This window comes from Callithrix jacchus, chromosome 13 (genome assembly GCF_049354715.1).
Source record: "Callithrix jacchus isolate 240 chromosome 13, calJac240_pri, whole genome shotgun sequence".
NCBI classification, from domain to species: Eukaryota; Metazoa; Chordata; class Mammalia; order Primates; family Cebidae; genus Callithrix; species Callithrix jacchus.
Genome location: NC_133514.1, coordinates 42,358,560 through 42,377,829, shown reverse-complemented (window position 1 = coordinate 42,377,829; position 19,270 = coordinate 42,358,560). Strand labels below are relative to the sequence as shown.

At 48.1% G+C, this 19,270-nt stretch overlaps 1 protein-coding gene across 21 annotated transcripts; it reads right to left on the bottom strand.

Moving 5' to 3' along the window:
- Positions 1-1,595: 1,595 nt before the first annotated feature.
- Positions 1,596-9,677, bottom strand: LOC100385992 (glycerol-3-phosphate acyltransferase 4). Of its 21 annotated transcripts, none has more exons than XR_013525633.1 (10): positions 9,614-9,677; positions 6,618-6,917; positions 5,170-5,284; positions 4,920-5,089; positions 4,629-4,718; positions 4,395-4,488; positions 3,486-3,704; positions 2,969-3,178; positions 2,481-2,572; positions 1,596-1,997 (listed from the first exon to the last, which is right to left on the bottom strand). XR_013525633.1 is itself a non-coding variant. In XM_078347549.1 (6 exons), the coding sequence occupies exons 2-5, from the start codon at positions 6,785-6,787 to the stop codon at positions 3,014-3,016; spliced, it is 519 nt and encodes a 172-aa protein (XP_078203675.1). In that variant the 5' UTR covers positions 6,788-6,917; positions 9,614-9,677; the 3' UTR covers positions 1,596-1,997; positions 2,969-3,013. The 21 variants fall into 21 exon arrangements, 1 of the variants encoding a protein (XP_078203675.1); XR_013525634.1 differs by having other exon boundaries at positions 3,526-3,704; XR_013525636.1 differs by having other exon boundaries at positions 3,486-3,679.
- Positions 9,678-19,270: the final 9,593 nt, after the last annotated feature.

The following is a 19,270-nucleotide window of genomic DNA, read 5'->3' as shown; positions in this document are numbered from 1 at the left end:
CAGAAGAAAGGTAAAACATCAGTAACAGACAGTATACGCGTGAGTCTACTACACCTGAGTGTGTACACCCACTAGTCTGTGGTCAGCTGGGCGGCTGGGCTCTTATGACATCACAGTGGGGCTGGTGACCGAGCAGGGTGTGGGGCAGTGCACAGGAGCCCAGCAAGAGCACCTACAAGTTGAGTCAAAGGGCACAGGGTCTTTGACTCCCCACCCGTCTAGCTGGACTCTAGCCTCACGGATGTCCTGCTCCTGGGGGCAGGTGTGTGGCCCTGGATGGGCCCCACCGTGGGGCTGTGGGGCATGCATGGCTGATCTGCCAGAGCCCTTCCCACCTGGTGCGTGGCCCAGGCGCTGGCTGGCACCCAGTGGCCATGTCTTGGCTGGCCTTGTCCCCTGGGTTACAGCTCTGCTGGAAGCAAAGCTCAGGACTAGCCAGATCCTGCCAGGCTTCCCTAGGACCTCAGCACCTCTCTGCAGCCTGGAGCCAGGCCCGCCTTCTCCGTTGTGGTCCTGGCCTCTCCAGGCAGATTTCGTGCCCCGGCTTGACTGGCTGCCGCCCCTTACCACTTCCCTTCCTGGCAGGCAGAGTCTCCCCACAGCTCCAGATCACCCCACACAGAGGAAACTGAGCGCCAGCACCTGCCCCAGGAAGGGCTGATGAGCCAGGGCCGGGGCCTATCTCCCACAGAGCCCTGGCCCTCTCCTGAGCCTGTCCTCGCCACTAAGCCTGATGTTGCTTTGTGCCTTGAAGCCTCCTGCCCACCCAACAGGTGGTTTGCGAGCTGGGCATGGAATCCTCTGTGCGCTCTCACCCCACCTGCCCTGCCCTGCCCTGCTATGCCCTGCCCTGAGGGACCATGACATTTCCCATCACAGGAGCGTCTCTCATTGCTTAGGAAAAGTGGAAACCAGGGAAGGAAAACCAGAGAATCTTTCTCTGTAGGGTAGGGGTGAAGGTGGGTCGCTGGGGAGGTGGGGGGAGTAATAGGCCCACACCCCAGTGAGGATAAGATCCATCACCCGGGGAGTGGAGCTGGGGCTCAGCCACGTGGCACTAGGGCTCTTCAGACGAAAGAGCATTTTTTCCATCTGAAGTGCAATGTCAAGCAACTGAGCCTTGGGCATCCCCTTTGGGACTAGGGACTGGGGCCCAGGCCTGCATCACATAGCTGGGGCCTCCTCCTCACTAAGGGCTCCTGGGTGCAGGGGAGGGGCAGTGGGAGGAGGAGGCTGAAGCACAGTCCCTCCCTCAGCTCCAGCCCCGGGTCCCTCCACCCCACTGGGTCTACCAGATCCTACTCCAGAAGCTCACCCTGTCAGAGACAGGCCTGGCTCCATTTTCTCTTCTGTCCCCTGGGACACCGGTGTCACCTTGTGCTCCTTGTCCCCTTAGAGATCTAGGCCTGAGCCCACCCGTTTCATAGCCTTGGAAAGTCTGAAATTCTCCCAGGAATTCAGGTGGTTTCCTAAGGATTATTTCAGAATCTCCTCTGTTCTCGTCATTTCCCCACACCCTACACGTTTTCTACTTTCATCAACCCGGGATAGAGCTTTGAAATTCACAAAACTAAAAAGTATAATGAAAATACAAATGACAAATGACTATGTTTTTTTAATTAGGACCATAATTTTAACCACAGAAACACAAACACTTTGACAAATTATGTTCAATACAAGAATGAAGCCTTTACTTATTGTCTTTAGATCTTTTGTATGTTGCCCTGATCCAGTTCTTCTTACTCTGCCCCAAATACAGTCCTCACTGTCCTGGGTTTTGGAACATGTGTGCACCCACCATAAGCCAGGAGTGGCTTGAGACGATCCGAGGTCCAGCTCCTGTGAGTGGAGAGCGGGTCTGGGCACCCCATGCTTGGCTCCAGTCCAGCGTTCAGCAGCCTCTTCTGATCTCACTCATGTCTGTTTGCTTCACACCATGTCCTGTCCTTCACCTCCTGCCCGCTCCAGACCCCTGGAGACTGATGTCTGGCCTGTACCTGGTAGGAGAGATGCTTTGAGCCCTGGAGGAGGTGTTCTCATTATACTATTAGACATCTTTTGGGCAGCAGAAACTCAGGATTAGAGACTGCACTGTTTAATCACTATGTGATAAATGTACGTAATACTTGAAAAGTGGCCTTGAAAATCATGTGTATCTTTGTCATGCGTTCTATATAGCCTCAATGGGAGTGAGACCATCTGAATTTATTTGGGTCTGTTCTCATGAATGTGCATTTCAAAAGCACATCTTCTGTCTACAGTCTCTTCCTTTATGATATTGTCACTAGGGAGGTGTGACAGTCCCTGACACTCCCTAATGTGGTCAACTGGGTTAACTGGCAAGAGTGGAGACCCCAGGGATGCCTGCTAGGATCATTGAGAAGCATGGGGGTCCTCATGCTTCATTTGCAGGGACCCTAAGCCTGAGAAGTGGGTCTCGCCTTGACTACGTGATTGGGCTTGGGCACACAAGGAATCACCTGCCATCAGGCCACTGCCAGCTCAGTAGGTGCACTCTGTGTGACGAACAGGGACCGGAGAGCAGAGGCAACGGGTCTCATTAATTCCACATCTAGGGAAGAGGTTTGTTTCAGGTTCCATTCCTCCTCAAACCTGATGCTCTCCTTTCCGGATAAACAAGAGGAGCGCATAGGTGTGGGAGTCCCAGGCTCTGGTGGACTGTGTCTCTGTCTCTATCCATGCGCCTCTCTTTCCTCCTCCACTCTGTGGGCACAGCTCTCAGCTCTTGTTCATCCAATCGCCCTTCCACCTGCCTGCTGCAAGGAGGACGAGGCTTCCCAGAGCCAGCCTCGTGCTCCTGCTCGTTCGAGAAAAATGAGCTTCAAGGCCCTACATTGACACCCCCACCACCACACACACTTCAGACACAGTGGCGCCCACAACAGACCCCTGGGGGCTTCTGTGGGACACCACACATACTTCGGAAGAACTGAGCCTCTCATCTCACCTGGGCCGACCTGGGAGCCTTCTTGTGCCTTCCTGCCTTTGTCATTCATCTTTTACTACAGACAATTGCCGTTCCTCCTGGTTCATGTAGGACCATCCTTCCTGCGTTCCGCAGGCTCCTGATGCTCAGGAAGCATCTCCCGGGTCCTGGGAATCTTTCTGGGCTCTGGTGTGGACTGGAATCGCAGCTTTGGTCTCCCCCACATTTCCACTACAGGGAAGTGAAGGAAGGAGGAAGAATTGAGTAGAAAATGTGAGCGAATTTCTCTTTGGAAGAACAGCTTCCCCTCCCCACCATAGTCTCTGATCACTCCTTAAGCATTTAAAACGAACAAATACACCTACACAGACATTTCCTAGTATGAAGCTTAAGTTCCTGGGAATATCTCTCGTGTTGCATACACATGAAATTCATGCACCTCAGCTGCACAGCCTTATCACAGTCAATGGCTGTCTGCCTCAGGAGAGGCCTTGAGGTACATTTCATAGTGTGTGCATGTGTGTGTGTTCATACTTACAACATTTATTACTTTTTCTCCCAAAAATATAAATGAAAACCTGGTCTTCATTTCATTTCTTTGCCGAACGTTGTCATATGAAAATCAGTATCAACCCTGTAGTCCCAGCTACTCAGGAGGCTGAGGCAGGAGAATTGCCTGAACCCAGGAGGCGGAGGTTGCGGTGAGCCGAGATCGCGCCATTGCACCCCAGCCTGGGTAACAAGAACGAAACCCCATCTCAAAAAAAAAAAAAAAAAAGAAAAAGGAAATTATAATATATATATATGAAATTTAGGCCAGGTGCGGTGGCTCACACCTGTAATCCCAACACTTTGGGAGGCTGATGCGGGTGGATCACAAGGTCAGGAGTTCAAGGCCACCCTGGCCAAGATGGTGAAACCTCGTCTCTACCCAAAATTTTTAAAAAAAGAAATTAAGATTTAACTAACGCTTGCTGGTCCTACTTCTCACCTCAAACGCCTGCTGGCAAGAGGTTGCTCACTGCCAAGAAACCACTACCAGGACTCCCCAAATCTTAAACTTCTTTTAATTAGTCATACTAGAAATAGGTCATTAAAAATATAACTGAAACCCCTCAGACAAAATACTAAAACACTAAAGCAGAGCGATTATCTGTAAAACTGCCCCTCCCTGGGCAGAGTCTCAGATGCCCTGGAAACACTCCTTGCAAGCCCCTCCCTCTCCCGTTGTGGGTCTACCTGAATGCCCTCAGCATCCTCTCCAGCCACACTCACCACTCACTCTGCCCAGGGCATCTCCTATCACAGTCCCACAGAGCCCCCCAGTGAGAGTGTAGGTGGGGTCCATACTTAAAAGTCTTTATGTGAAGGGTCCAGGAGCCTCCTAGCCCTGACCGGTCTAAAGTAGGAAGTCTTGCCTCAAGAACCTGCCAGAAAAAGCTCTTACCATGGTATAATAGCCATCACTGGCCAAGATGATCACATCGATCGGCGAGGTGTGATTAGCCACACAGATGCCACCGTTTCTCGGTCTGTCTTCCCTGGGTTTAAAAGGTATGCAAAACAACCAAAATTAGTGTGAACACTTCAAAGCTCAGAAGCAACCTCCTGTTGGCCAAGCATAGGTGGGTGGTGTCCCGCCAGCGCCACCTCCCTTCGTATGGGTACAAGGCACGCTCACCTGTCGTGGTAGGTGATGATGGCTGTCAGCGCTCGCACACAGATCCGGTGACACATTGAGTGAACATGTTTACTCACGAACTCCTTAAACCTGCAACAACAGGACAAGGATTCTGGCTGTTATTTTACATACAGTAAGACAGAAAGAGTTGCTGACGTGAACAGCTCAGCAGTCCTTTAGGATGGCAAAGTGCTTTTACAGACATAAGCACATACAGGAAAGCCTGTGATGCAAGAGCACCTTTATGTTCACACATGAGCCACGAAAGAGGAAACAGGGACACTCACTTACATGCACCCAAGTCAGCTGGTGGAGAATTCACAGCCTAGAATCTGGCATCTGGAGACCACAGGTGGGCGGAACTCCGTTCCCCACGTCAACACCCAGGGGCAGGCCCAAGGCCAGAGGCCAACCACCGCACCAGCCCGGGCAGAGGAAAGGTTTCCAAGTCCCAGAACTTCCTGAAGGGAGGAAAATATTCTTCATAAACAGACAAAGCCTCCCGACATTTCAGACCATTTTACAAACAGTATCGTCTCACCACTTTATCCACACAGTCGAATGCTCAAAACTAAACAAGCTATAAAATCTCAGTTTCAGACTCCAAATGTTTGTGGCTGCTCTCTTTTGTCTTTAAAATGGGAAAAATGTGAGGGCTGAAAAGCAAAAAGAACACAGTCATAGATCAAAATCAAAAAAGTAAAGACTTAACTGCTGATGCCACTGTTATCATTGTGTGATTATTGTTCTTATTTTGAGACACATTCTCGCTCTGTCACCCAGGCTGGAGTGCAGTGGTGCAATCTCAGCTCACTGCAACCTCTGACTCCCAGGTTGAAGGACTGTCCTGCCTCCACCTCCCAAGTAGCTGAGATTACAGGTACCTGCCACCACGCCCAGCTAATTTTCGTATTTTTAGTAGAGATGGGGTTTCTCCATGTTGGCCAAGCTGGTCTCGAATGTCTGACCTCAGGTGATCGGCCCACCTTGGCCTCCCAAAGTGCTAGGATAACAGGCGTGAGCCACCATGCCCGGCCACCAGTGGGTTATTTAATCCATCTGAGATTCCACGAATTTGGCTGCGTACAAAGAAGTGGCCTGGCCTTTGATATGTGAGCACCATTCCCAGAATGAACTGCCCTTTAGGCGTGGACTCCCATTCTCTACTCACCTCCCATTCAGCAAGTATCCCACCACAGTTGTGCCCACCACCAGAAGGCTAATCCCTGTGAAAGCCAGCGCTATCCTGTAAGTACAAGCCGAAGGTGTGAACATCAAAGTGGGCATCACAAAAACCACCCCCAAGACCTGATCACTCGGGACCTGGACCAGAGTTCACCTAGAAATGCGAGCAGGCCTATCAGAACCAGAGATCCTTTCAATTCCAGCTGACAGTGCGCTGTGGGTCTGGCTCTCGGCTGCCAGCATCTCCTGAGGCCTCAGGCAACTGGAAGGCTGGAAAATCCCTAAGCTGGCCGTTCTGCTGCAGGGCTGCTCCCTGCTGCCCTCCCCTTCCCTTTGGCTAGAAACCCCAGTGGAAGCACAGCTTCCCTCTGAAGCAAGAGGAGGTGAAGGCTGAAGGTACCAGCACCTGGTGAGACACACTCAGAACAGCACACGGTACAGAGAAGCTGAGAGACCAATACTGAAGCTTGCCTCTGTACTCGAGAGGCAAGCTTCAGGAAAGAATGAGCCATGCCCAGGGAGGAGTGGCCAGAAAGCACACGATGTTCCTGTCTGTGTGTTTGCTATCATCTAGACAAGCAAGCTGTCTTTAAGAAATGCAACTATTTCTATCTGATTTGCAGAGCATCCAAGGGCCTCTGAAAGAGAATGACTGGTGTACCCCTCCAAGGAGTCATGTGGCCTGGCCAGTGACAGTCATCCCCTCCTCCTTTCTAAAACAGGAACACAAGCAGAGCAGGCAGGTGGCCGTGCACCAGGATGGGGGGCAGCAGCAAGCCCCGCTTCCCACAGGCCCTGTCTCACCTGAGCGGCAGCAGGAAGCAGTAGCGAATCAGCACTCCTAACCCCCACAGGACCGTGAGCCGAAGGCTGATGGAATGCAAGTTATAATTGGTTCTGCTCAGCAGGTTCCAGGATTCCCGTTCCTCTGCTGAGAATCTTTCTGTCACCTCATCATCCATAATGGTCTCCATTCCTTTCCGGCAGAAGTAGAAAATGTCAGAGAGCGCCAACTCTGGAGTGTTGTCCAGAGCCTTACTACTGCCACTCGACGAATCTTCTTGATCTCTTCTTCTAGTGAAGTGGGATCCTTTGCAATGATTCCTGCAAAAGAATGTGTATTTGTGACAAGCACACTTAAGAAAAGTGGGCTTTTCTTTAGCAGAATCCACTTAGCAAGTTAGGCTAGCCTCCAGATAGAATAGTCACAGCACTCCTCACACTAAACACAAAATAAACACGCACAAAGCACAGTCTCCTCCTCTTCCTCCTCCTTCCTCCATTTTTAGGGGTAATGATTTACCAAGACACACAAATGCTGTTACTCCGGTGGTACTTCCATAAACTGGACATGCATGGCAACTACTGCGTTTAGGTCCAATTCACAAAAGAAAAGTCCATCCTGAAAGTAACTGACAACCATGTCATCATATAAATAACCTAAACTTCCATGAAAACTCAAGGAACCCTAACATGAGGACTTGCTTGTTCCCAGCGTTCCTTGGAGAGGGAAAATATCCCCATTTTAAGGGCAGGAAAATTGAGGAACAATCTACCAGTCTTTGTTGAGATAAGGAAATTTCATAGCATAAATTTTGTTAGGAAATGCATATTATAGTTTTGTAAGAAAGTCTAACCCATAGTCCGAGCAGCCCAGATTCGCATCTGTTAACGGTATGAAAGGCTTTCTGAGGATGCTGCTCTCTCAGAAGAAGAGTAAACTGAAGTCATTCTGGTTTCCCTTAGTATGTCTTTCTTAAACAGCTGTGAATGTTATCTAGATCTTTTATAGCTTGTTCTTATTCACCAACTGGTATACCACTTCTGAGGTCAAAACGTTACCATGTTCCCTAAAATCTACGATCAGAACTTCTCGTCTGTCCCAAATCTCTTTTTAAGAAATGATTTAAGGCATATTCCCTAGTTTTCTTAAATTCTGGAATTTGGTGGAAAAGGTCACATTCGCCCACCCGAACCCTTCATGAATATAAGTGTCTTCATCCACAGCCCTCCTACACATTTCTCTTTCCTGAAGAGGAACACGAAGGCGAGCAGTCACGGGTCAGTGGAAGGCAGTCTGGAGGCAGACGTGGGATTTCCACCTTCAACCCGGGGCTCTGGACAAGTCACTGAACTTCTCTGACCTGCAAGGGCTCAGAAAAAATGAAAACATTGGACAGAGCATTCTGGATGTTCTCAGATTGTTCCAGATGTTCTTATCCAGATCTGAAATACTTTTACACTCTTTCACTCTCTCTCTCTTTTTTTTTTTTTTTGAGATGGAATCTTGCTCTGTCTCCCAGGCTGGAGTGCAGTGGGGCAATCTTGGCTCACTGCAACCTCTGCCTCTGGGGTTCAAGCGATTCTCCTGCCTCGCCTCCAGAGTAGCTGGGACTACAGGCGCACCGCCTGGCTAATTTTTGTATTTTTAGTAGAGACAGGATTTCACCATGTTGGCCAGACAGGTCTCAAACTCCTGACCTCAGGCGATCTGCCTGCCCTGGCCTCCCAAAGTGCTGAAACCAGCCATACTTTTTCTTTTAACCTGTTTGATCACGTTAAGATACGCTTTGCTGCTTTTTCTTCAACTCTATCAGGTGTTTCTTAGTTGAAGACCTTATAAGAGTAGGCTGTGTTCCGAAACAAAAAGTACAGTATGATTTCTAGGGCAGTTTTCATTATGGAACTGAAGCTACTTTTGACGAATAAGAACTCATCTTGCATCAAGCTCTCCCTGAGACAGACGGGAGGGAAAATGCATGGGGTGTGGATGGATCAGGAATAGTCACAGGTAAGTGGCTGAGGAGGCCAGACCTAGCACATGCTGGTTCCCTATTCCATCTACGTCCCTCTGTCTGAAATTCTCCAAAATATAAAGTTAAAAAAAAACAAGCACTCTCTTTCAAAGACTGAAAAATATCCCCGATTGGCATTATTAAAGGATTTTTTTCTACACAGACTTTGGCATGGTATGACTGCTCTTCACACCATTTCCCTTGGATTGAGATATAATCTACAAGATATGAAACTAAGCAGAGCTCCTCAAAGTTCAGCCAGCATTAAGGAAAATGGACCAGAAACGAAATTCCTCAAATGACCTCAAGGTTATCAGAGATGATCCATGGTGATACTTGGCATGGGATGGAACTGATTTCCATCAAGCTACACTGTATGTCTCCTAATAGGCTATTTTCTGCAACTTTTGAACACCTAAACTTTGGCCCTCCCTAACATGGAAAGCGAGGAAACAAACAAGATCCAGTAGGAGGAGGATGCCTCGGAGGGCGCTGAAATAAAAAAGGAATGGCAAGGGATTTCGGGAGTTAAGAAATCCTAAAGAAAGAAAAATGGGAGCATGCATTTGCAAAAAGAGAAGGAAAAGGCATGCATCCCAGGGCAGCCAGAGAACACAGGAAGGGGAATGACAAGGAAAGGCCCTTCCTGGAGCTCTAACGCCCTGCAGCCTCGCCACTCACATTCCCGGACTCCCAGGGCGGGAAGGCCGGGGACACCTGGGACTCGGGGGAGGCGCGGGGTCGCGAAGAGCCGGGCTCGGTGGGCAGTGGAGCCGAGAGGCGGGTGGCCGGGGCTCCGGGCGGGCGCAGACCGTTCCACCGCTAGCTGGGAGCACTCGCTCCACCCGCCGGGGATTCCCGGGGCGCGGCGATGGTCCTCCTGACGCCGGCGCGGCGTCCCGGACCGCAGGCCCCGCACCGCCGCCAGCCCGGCACCCGCGCCCCGATCTCGGCCCCCCGGCGGCCGGGGACCTTGAGGGAAAAGGCCAGCTCCCTCCTACTCACCGACCACAAGGCTCGGCCACCGCTTCCTCCAGCTCTCGTCGCCTCCGCGGGCCCAGGCTGAGTCAGGACGTGCGCGCGCCCGCCGTTGTCTACACCGCCCAACGTGACCCGGCGCCCACGGTCGCGCACGCTCCCGCCGGGCGCACCGGCCGGCAGGGCGGTGACCTAGGGAGAGGCGTGTACAGGGTGGCCCAGTCCGCGCTGTGGGCTCGCCCGGGACGCGCGGAGTCGCCCCCTGGCGGGCGAGTGGCGGCTGCCTGGGGAGGGGCGGGGCGGGGCGGGAGAGACCGAGCCCTGGCCGCCCCTCGGCTGCCGCGTCCCTCTCCGGTAAGGGGAGCCCTTCCCCGCCTCAGGGCCGGAGACCGGCTCCCTCCCGGGCCAGAGGTTCGCACGTGTGTTCCGGAGAAGGTGAAGTCAGCCCGGCACCGCGGGAGGAGGCTAGATCACTAAATCACCTGGTCCTCTTGGGGCTGCTGTTGGTGAGCGGCGACATTCTGCCCGTAGAGGACTCGGCTCGGCCTGGCACGCTCAAGATCTGTTAGCTGCCGGTACCATCACCACCATTACCACGACCGCCGTCACACCAGCAGCATCCGAGAGTCTCGCCTACTTTGCTTGTCAAGCAGAGGGCTTACGGCGTGAGTGTAGTCCGCCTTCGCCCTCCCTCGCAGCTGCAACTTTCCAACTTGTACCTCCACGTGGACCTGCTCTCTCTACTCAGGTCTAGCTGGTGCCTGCTGGAGTTTGCACGTGTGTTTCTTTTACCGCATTTCTTTTGACTTCAGACGCCTAACCCAAGCTTATTATCTCCCCTAAAATTGGACCTCCTTAAAATATATATTACCTTTCTTTTTCCTGTTTTTTTTTTTTTTTTTTTTTTGAGACGGAGTTTCGCTCTTGTTACCCAGGCTGGAGTGCAATGGCAGGATCTCTGCTCACCGCAACCTGCGCCTTTTGGGTTCGAGCAATTCTCCTGCCTCAGCCTCCCGAGTAGCTGGGACTACAGGCGTGCATCACCATGTCCAGCTAATTTTTTGTATTTTTAGTAGAGACGGGGTTTCACCATGTTGACCAGGATGGTCTCGATCTCTTGACCTCGCTCGGCCTCCCAGAGTGCTGGGATTACAGGCGTGAGTGGCAAACTTTTTAAGTTGGTATTGTGATTAGCTCCAGTTTACAGATAAGGAAGTAATTTCTGCAAGGCTGCTGAGTTAATAAAAATGCAGATTCTGGACTTGAGCTTCATTTTCTGACTCCAAATCTCGGGATCATTTCATTGTACCCTGCTCCTTGTGAAAACATATTGAAAAAAACACAAAGTACCTCACAATGTAAGGAATTAGGATTAATATTCCGGAAGAAATGTGTGGAACTAAGCATAAATCTTCAGAAGACAGCTGCATGCAGGCAGATCGGAAACCCGAAGGAAACTCCAGAGATTCTCTGATCCTGTCCTTTGCAAATGTTGAGTGAGCAACTGCTTAAACCTTTCAGGACAGAAGAATATCTGTTCATTTTCCTGTCGTGTCTAAGACTAAAGCGTTTACAACCTTCTTTGACAGACCATTCCAGCATTGGGTTTACCTTTTCTTCATGAGGTAACATAGGTCTTTATATTCTTCATAAATAGCTCTAGGACTGGCTTTGTCATTTTACTGACTCTTCTGTCCATGTATCATGTTCTGGGTATGCTGACTTAGGTTAGAAAAGCAGCTTGCTTTTTATAAGAATCCCAGTTTCTTTTCCATTGGTTTCTTCCTATTAGTCACCGAGGCTGGAGTGCAGTGGCTCCATCTTGGCTCACTGCAACCTCTGCCTCCCAGGTTCAAGCAATTCTCCTGACTCAGTCTCCCAAGTAGCTGGGACTACCAGCATGCACCACTACTCCTGGCTTTTTTGTATTTTTAGTAGAGATGGGGTTTCATCATATTGGCCAGTCTGGTCTTGACCCCCTGACCTCAAGTGATCTGCCTGCCTCAGCATCCCAAAGTGCTGGGATTACAGTCGTGAGTCTGAATTTTGGTTTTTCAACATTGATTCTAAAAACCCAACTTGATTAATTCTTTCCCTCTTCCTTTCTTACTTTTTCTCCTGAATTTTTTATCCCACAAAACAAATTTGTTTCTAAAAGCCAGAACTAGATTGGATCATCAGCTCTCATTTATAATAACCATAGGCAAACTGCTGGTCTCCTCCCAGGCAATTGTGACCCACTCCTGGCTGTACTGGTTAATCCACTAAAATTAAGCAGTTTAATTTTAAAGGTCACTGGAGTGTAGCCTAAGGTGTCTTGGGTGGCTGTGAATGACAAGTAGTAAGGAAGGCCCAGGTTCCTATCTGACAGAGGATGGAGCGACATCTATCTAACAGTGTCTTGGGTAGGATGTCCAGGAATCTGTTGACTGGGCCATCCACTGTTTTATCTTCTCCAAAGTCAAGAGGCTTGCCTCAGCCGGGTGCAGTGGCTCATGCCTGTAACCCAGCACTTTGGGAAGCTGGGGTAGAAGGATTGCTTGGGTCCAGGAGTTCAAGACCAGGCTGGGCAACATGGGGAAACCCCAACTCTACAAAAAATACAAAAACATTAGCTGGGCATGAAGGTGCACCCCTATAGTCCCAGCTACTTGAAAGGCTGAAGTGGGAGGATTGACTGAGCCTGGGAGATTGAGGCTGCAGTGAGCCATGATTGTGCCAATGCACTCCAACCTAGGCAACAGAGACCCTGTCTCAAAAAGGAAGGAAGGAAGGAGGGAAGGAAGGAAGGAAAGAAAAAAGGAAGGAGGAAAGAAAGGGGCCTGCTTCACGTTCAATAAGTAGTTTTACTCCTCTTTGGATCTTTTAAAAAATGAACAATTGTTTAGCATTGTTCTAAAAATTTGTCTAATTTAAAGAAAGGCCAGGCACAGTGGCTCAAACCTGTAGCACTTTGGGAGGCTGCCAAGATGGGTGGATCACCTGAGGTCAGGAGCTCAAGACCAGCCAGGCCAAGACGGTTGTATTAGGGTTGTCTAGAGGGACACAACTAATAAGATATGTATATACATAAAGGGGAGTTTAGTAAGTATTAACACGATCACAAGGTCCCACAATAGACTGTAAGCTTGAGGAGCAAGGAGAGCCAGTCTGAATCTCAAAACTGAAGAACTTGGAGTCCAATGTTGGAGAGCAGGAAGCATCCAGCTTGGGAGAAAGATGTAGGCTGGGAGGCTAGGCCAGTTTCTCCTTTTCACATTTTTCTGCCTGCTTATATTTGTTGGCAGCTGATTCAATTGTGCCAACCAGATTAAGGGTTGGTCGGCCTTCCCCAGGCCACTGACTCAAATGTGAATCTCCTTTGGCAACACCCTCACAGACACACCCAGGATCAATACTTTGTATCCTTCAATCCATTCAAGTTGACAGTATTAACTAACACGATAGTGAAACCCCCGTCTCTACAAAAAATACGAAAAAAATTAGCCAGGTGTGGTGGCGTGTGCCTGTAGACCCCAGCTACTCAGGAGGCTGAGGCAGGAGAATTGCTTGAACCCACGGGGTAGAGGTTGCAGTGAGCCAAGATGGGTGCCGCTGCACTCCAGCCTTGGCAACAGTGAGACTCTACCTCCAAAAAATAAAAAACAAAAAATGAAAAACATATTTACCTTTTTTTTCCTGTGCTTTCCCTACTTACGCCAATGAAGCCGTTTCTGCATTAGGCCTGTTTTCTAGGCATGTCATTGTTTTGCTCAGTCATTTTACTCCACCATCAAGAAGGAAGCACAGACACTAACATTTTATTGGTACTTATTTTAGGATGATGAAACATTAGGTGATTTTTGTTTTCTTCTCTCATTTTTTCTTTCTACACTATTGACAATGACATATAAATTTTAGTAATTTAAATAGTTAAAGCTAAAAGCTCTAACAAATATGTGGTTTTAGATCTAGAACAAATTAAAAGACTAATGGAAACGAACAGCCAAAGACACACACACACAGACACACACAGACACACACACACATACAGACACATGCATACACACACACAGATACCACAGACACACACAGACACTACACACACACACACACACACACACATTTGATAGCATTAAAAGTCAGAAAGAAAGAATGGACTATTCAATAAAAGACACCTGAATGGGCCTGGCATGGTGGCTGAGTTTGAAACCAGACTGGGCAACATAGTGTCTCTACAAAAACCTTAAAAATTAGCTGGATATGCTGGTGCAGCCTGTAGTCCTAGCTATTCAGGAGGTGGAGATGAGTAGATTACTTGAGCCATGAGGAAACGGTTGCATTTCTGCCTGGGCAACAGAGTGAGACCCCTTGCCTCACATATACGTGTGTGTGTGTGTGTGTGTTATATCCAAGCAAGTTGTATGGAAAATGCCACTCTCTGAAGTCTGACTATGAGTCCTTTATTAGCCAGCGACTGAGAGTCAGCTCACGCTCAAAATCTCTTGGCCCAGGGGAAGGGGCTTGATTGATTTTTATACCTTGCTTAAGAAAGGGGAGGGGTGCTTAGCTGAAGCAGAACAAGGAACGTAGGTAACTAGGAGGCAGGAGGCTCCCAAGATTGTTGATTAACTAAGGAGGGTATACACAAGCAGTTCCCACAATTCCTGGTTACCACGTGGCGGGGGGGCATTTGGTACTTGTCAAACAATCAATCAAGGGGGTATTCACAATAGCAAGTGGGCTTGTCAAGCAGTGTATGGTTACAATGGTTATGTCTCTATAACTCTAAGCACAACATGACCCAGCAGAGGAACATCACCCAGATATGCACTCAAAGGAGAAATGGCAGGAGGGGTGAGGCGGAGGTTAAGATGGAATCTGTCTAGCTACCACAGGGTAGGTTAGCACATATATATATATATGATGGGAATAAAATGGGATGATTAGCTATCATATGGAGAAAAGTTCAATTCCTACATCACGCCACATCCCCGAATTAATTTTAGGTAGATTAAATATCTAAATGGAAAAAGCAAAACTAAAGTTTTGGAAGAAAATAGTGGAAACTATATGTCCTTGGGAGAAGACTCCTTAAGTAATATATAAGAATCAAAGACCATGAAAATTGACTATATTCAGTTGACTATTTCTATGGGATAAAAGGCATAATAAGAAAAGCTAGGCCGGACGTGGTGACTCATGGCTGTAATCCCAGCAATTTAGGAATCCAAGGCAGGCAGATTACTTGTGCCCAGAAGTTCAAGACCAGCCTGGGCAACATGGCAAAACTCTGTCTCTGCAAAAATACAAAAAATTAGCTGGGTGTGGTGGTGTGCGTGTGTAGGTGGTGCACATCTGTAGCTACTCGGGAGGCTGAGGTGGGAGAATCACGTGCCCCTGCAGTCACCCTGGGCAACTGAGACCCTGTCTCCAAAAAAAGCTGAAAGGCACATCGCAGAAAATATCTGCAATGCATGTGACCAGCAACAAAGGATTAGTATATTACAGTAATCCTACTTTATCCCTAGGCATGAATGAAATGACACATATACAAGAGTATTCCATGTAGCAGTGGTTGTAGTAGCAAAAGTTTGGAAGCACTCTAAATAATTATTTTTAAATAATTGTTTAAGTAAACTATAGTATATTTAGACAACGAGATTGCATGTAGCTTGGCTGGGCATGGTGGCTCACACCTATAATCCTGGTACTTTGGGAGGCTGAGGTGGGTGGATCACCTGAGGTCAGGAGTTCAAGACCAGCCTGGCCAACATAGTGAAAACCTGTCTTTACTAAAAATACAAAAAAATAAACAAATAGCTGGGTGTGGTGGTGCACAACTGTAGTCCCAGCTATTCTAGAGGCTGAGGCAAGAGAATTGCTCAAACCTGGGAGGTGAAGGTTGCAATGAGTCGAGATGGCACCACTGTACTCTAGCCTGGGCGACAGAGTAAGACTCTGTCTCATAAAAAAGAAAAATAAAGGGCCGGGCACGGTGGCTCACGCCTATAATCCCAGCACTTTGGGAGGCCGAGGTGGGTGGATCACAAGGTCAAGAGATCGAGACCATCCTGGTCAACAAGGTGAAACCCCATCTCTACTAAAAATACAAAAATTAGCTGGGCATGGTGGTGCATGCCTGTAGTCCCAGCTACTTGGGAAGCTGAGGCAGGAGAATTGCTTGAACCCAGGAGGCGGAGGTTGCGGTGAGCCGAGATCGCGCCATTGCACTCCAGCCTGGGTAACAACAGCGAAACTCCGTCTCAAAGAAAAAAAGAAAAAGAAAAAGATTGCATGTAGCTGAAAGAGAAATCTAGGACATCACTTTATGCCTCTTCCAACTCATATCTTTTTCTACATTATCACTGCACTGATTAATGTAATTATTATTTTCACTCCGATATCATTCTAGGCTCTTCTGCCTTTGATTTTTCACCCACCTCCAAACTAAATGGTTGCCCTTCCTCTTTTTTTTTTTTTTTTTGAGACAGAGTCTTGATCCGTTACCAGGCACCAGGCTGGAGTGCAGTGGTGCAATCTCAGCTCACTGCAACCTCCGCCTCCCGGGTTCAAGCAATTCTCCTGCCTCAGCCTCCCAAGTAGCTGGGACTACAGGCACGTGCCACCATGCCCAGCTAATATTTCTATTTTCAGTAGACACGGGGTTTCGCCATGTTGGCCAGGATGGTCTCAACCTCTTGACCTCATGATCTGCCCGTCTCGGCCTCCCAAAGTGCTGGGATTACAGGCGTGAGCCACCGAGCCCGGCCGTCCTCTCCTCTCAGACATGCCCATTGCTAACATCTTTTTTCAAATCTGCAATGCTACTTTTTATTGCTACTAGTTTCTTGCTGAAATTCTTGAGTTCATCTTTTATCTCCACCAGCATGGTTGTTTTCCAGACTGTGTCTAGTAATTCCACTATCTGGAGTACCTGTTTGTATTATCTGTTGCTTTTACTGGTTCTCATTCATATTATCTTTTCTCCATATGTGCCCAGTTATCTTTATGCTAGACATTGTATTTGAAAAATTACTAACAGAGGTCATTTAAGGCTAGGCATGGTGGCTCACGCCTGTAATCTCAGCACTTTGGGAGGCTGAGGTGGGTGGATCACCTGAGGTTAGGAGTTCGAGAGCAGCCTGGTTTAGTAAGAACCTTGTCTCTACTAAAAATACAAAAACTGGCCAGGCATGGTGGCGCGTGCCTGTAGTCCTAGCTACTCAGGTGGCTGATGCAGGAGAATCACTTGAACCTGGGAGGCGGAGGTTGTTGTGAGACAAGATCATATCACTGCACTGCAGCCTGGGCAACAAAGTGAGATGTCATCTGTCCTCAGAGATGATTTTAATTTACTTCTTGGAGGCACCAGCAATCTGCATAGCTTTAATCCAATTTGTAATTTTGAGATTTTCAGGGCCATCTACATGCTTCAAACCTGGGCTAACATCTATGTGTGTGAGAGCTGGTTAACTTCTAATTCACTTTACTCCTAGTCTGTATTATACAATGTAATACTATGTATTGCAATACACAGTAATTCTGCAGGGTGGTTTAACAGAACTCCCAGCCTTCACAGGCACTAAACTCTAGCATTGCTCCTCTAATTCCACTGGGTTGGAAGTGCTTCCTGTTTTTTGTTCCACAGACCCCTTTAGTAGTCTGATGAAGCTATGACTCCTTCTCAGAACTATGTACCTACACCTATACATTTTATATATGTATATTATATACATTTTATATGTACATATATATGTCTGTGTCTGGAGACAGGGTTTCATTCTATCACCTAGGCATGATCAACGCTCACTGCAGCCTCGACCTCCTGGCCTCAAGTGATCCTTTCACCTTAGCCTCCTGAGTAACTGGGACTACAGGTGCATGCCACCTGTAAGTTTTCTATTTTTTGTAGAGATGGGGTGTATGTTGCCCAGGCTACTCTTGAACTCCTGGGCTCAAGTGATTCTCCCACCTTCACCTCCCAAAGTGAGAAAAATATTTTCTAAAGCATACATAAAATACGTAATGTCAAAGGAAACCTATTATGTTGAAATACAGTGATCAAAACATGAAAAAACATATTTGAGGACCGGGCGCGGTGGCTCAAGCCTGTAATCCCAGCACTTTGAGAGGCCGAGCCGGTTGGATCACGAGGTCAAGAGATCGAGACCATCTTGGTCAACATGGTGAAACCTTGTCTCTACTAAAAATACAAAAAATTAGCTGGGCATGGTGGCGCGTGCCTGTAATCCCAGCTACTCAGGAGGCTGAGGCAGGAGAATTGCCTGAACCCAGGAGGCAGAGGTTGCAGTGAGCTGAGATCTCGCCATTGCACTCCAGCCTGGGTAACAAGAGCGAAACCCTGTCTCAAAAAAGAAAAGAAAAAACATATTTGCAATAACAGTAGTATATGTGCTTCTTTATTAATGTGTTGTATAATGTTCTGGCAGCAGGTCTAATGACTGAAATTTTAAAATAGTGAGGAATGTAAATGGCGTTTTGAGACATCTGCAACAACTGTAAATGTGGTAGGAAAATATCTGATTTCTGTTGGTGAAAAAGTCACAAGGACTCATAATATTGCTGTGGCTTATCAGTTCTTGCAACTTTGTCACCTCAACTGATAGTATCACTGTGGCTTGGCTAGGCGGCTCATGCCTGTAATTGCAGCATTTTGAGAGGCTGAGACAGGTGAATCATTGAAGGTCAGGAGTTCGAGACCAGCCTGGCCAATGGTTGCAGTGAGCCAAGATCACACCACTGCACTCCAGCCTGGGTGACAGAGCGAGACTCTCTCTCTATATATATATATATATTATATATATATAATTAAATACAATATTTATATATATTACTGTGGCTTCTTGCCTAGGTTCATAATAGAAGGGAAGTCTAAGCTTCATTTAGAGGTTAGTGCAAAAATATATATATTTTTTTCTTAGCCAAGGATCTCCTGAATTGCAGGGTCCATGAAATCCAGATTTAAAATTACTGCTTGAGGCTGTTGGAAGCACTGCTATCTCTCAGCTGCCACTTGGCCTGGGCAGATGCTGTATTCACCTCTCTTCACTGTGGTCTTTCAGATCTTGGTGCAACAATTCCCCACTAGTTTGTTAGCTCTTTGATGTCTTTAGAAAAGCGCTTTTTCTGTTTCACCCAGTATTCACTGAGAATAGATCCATACGGCCCAGTCCACCACTACAGCAGCAGAAGGCCCTGCCCACTGCCAGGTAACCTCTGCCTGCATGTACTACAAGGTCCACATTCCTCCTTGCTTGGATTTGCCCATAGAGCCCTGGCTCCTGACCCTCCAGTCTGACCTCCACTCTCCACAGTCACCAGAAGAATTTCTGTGTGAACTGGATTTCTAAAAATATAAAACTGGGCTGGGCGTGGTGGCTCAGGCCTGTAATCCCAGCACTTTGGGAGGCCGAGGCAGGCAGATCAGTTGATGTCGGGAGTTCGAGACTAGCCCAGTCAACATAGCAAAACCCCGTCTCCACTAAAAATACAAAAATTAGCTGGGCATGGTGGTGCATGCCTATAGTCCCAGCTACTCCAGAGGATGAGGCAGGAGACACTTGAACCCGGGAGGTGGAGGTTGCAGTGAGCCAAGATCATGCTACTGCACTCCAGCCTGGGCTACAGAGCAACATTGTCTCAAAAAAACATAAAAATAAATAAGTAAATTAATAAAACAAA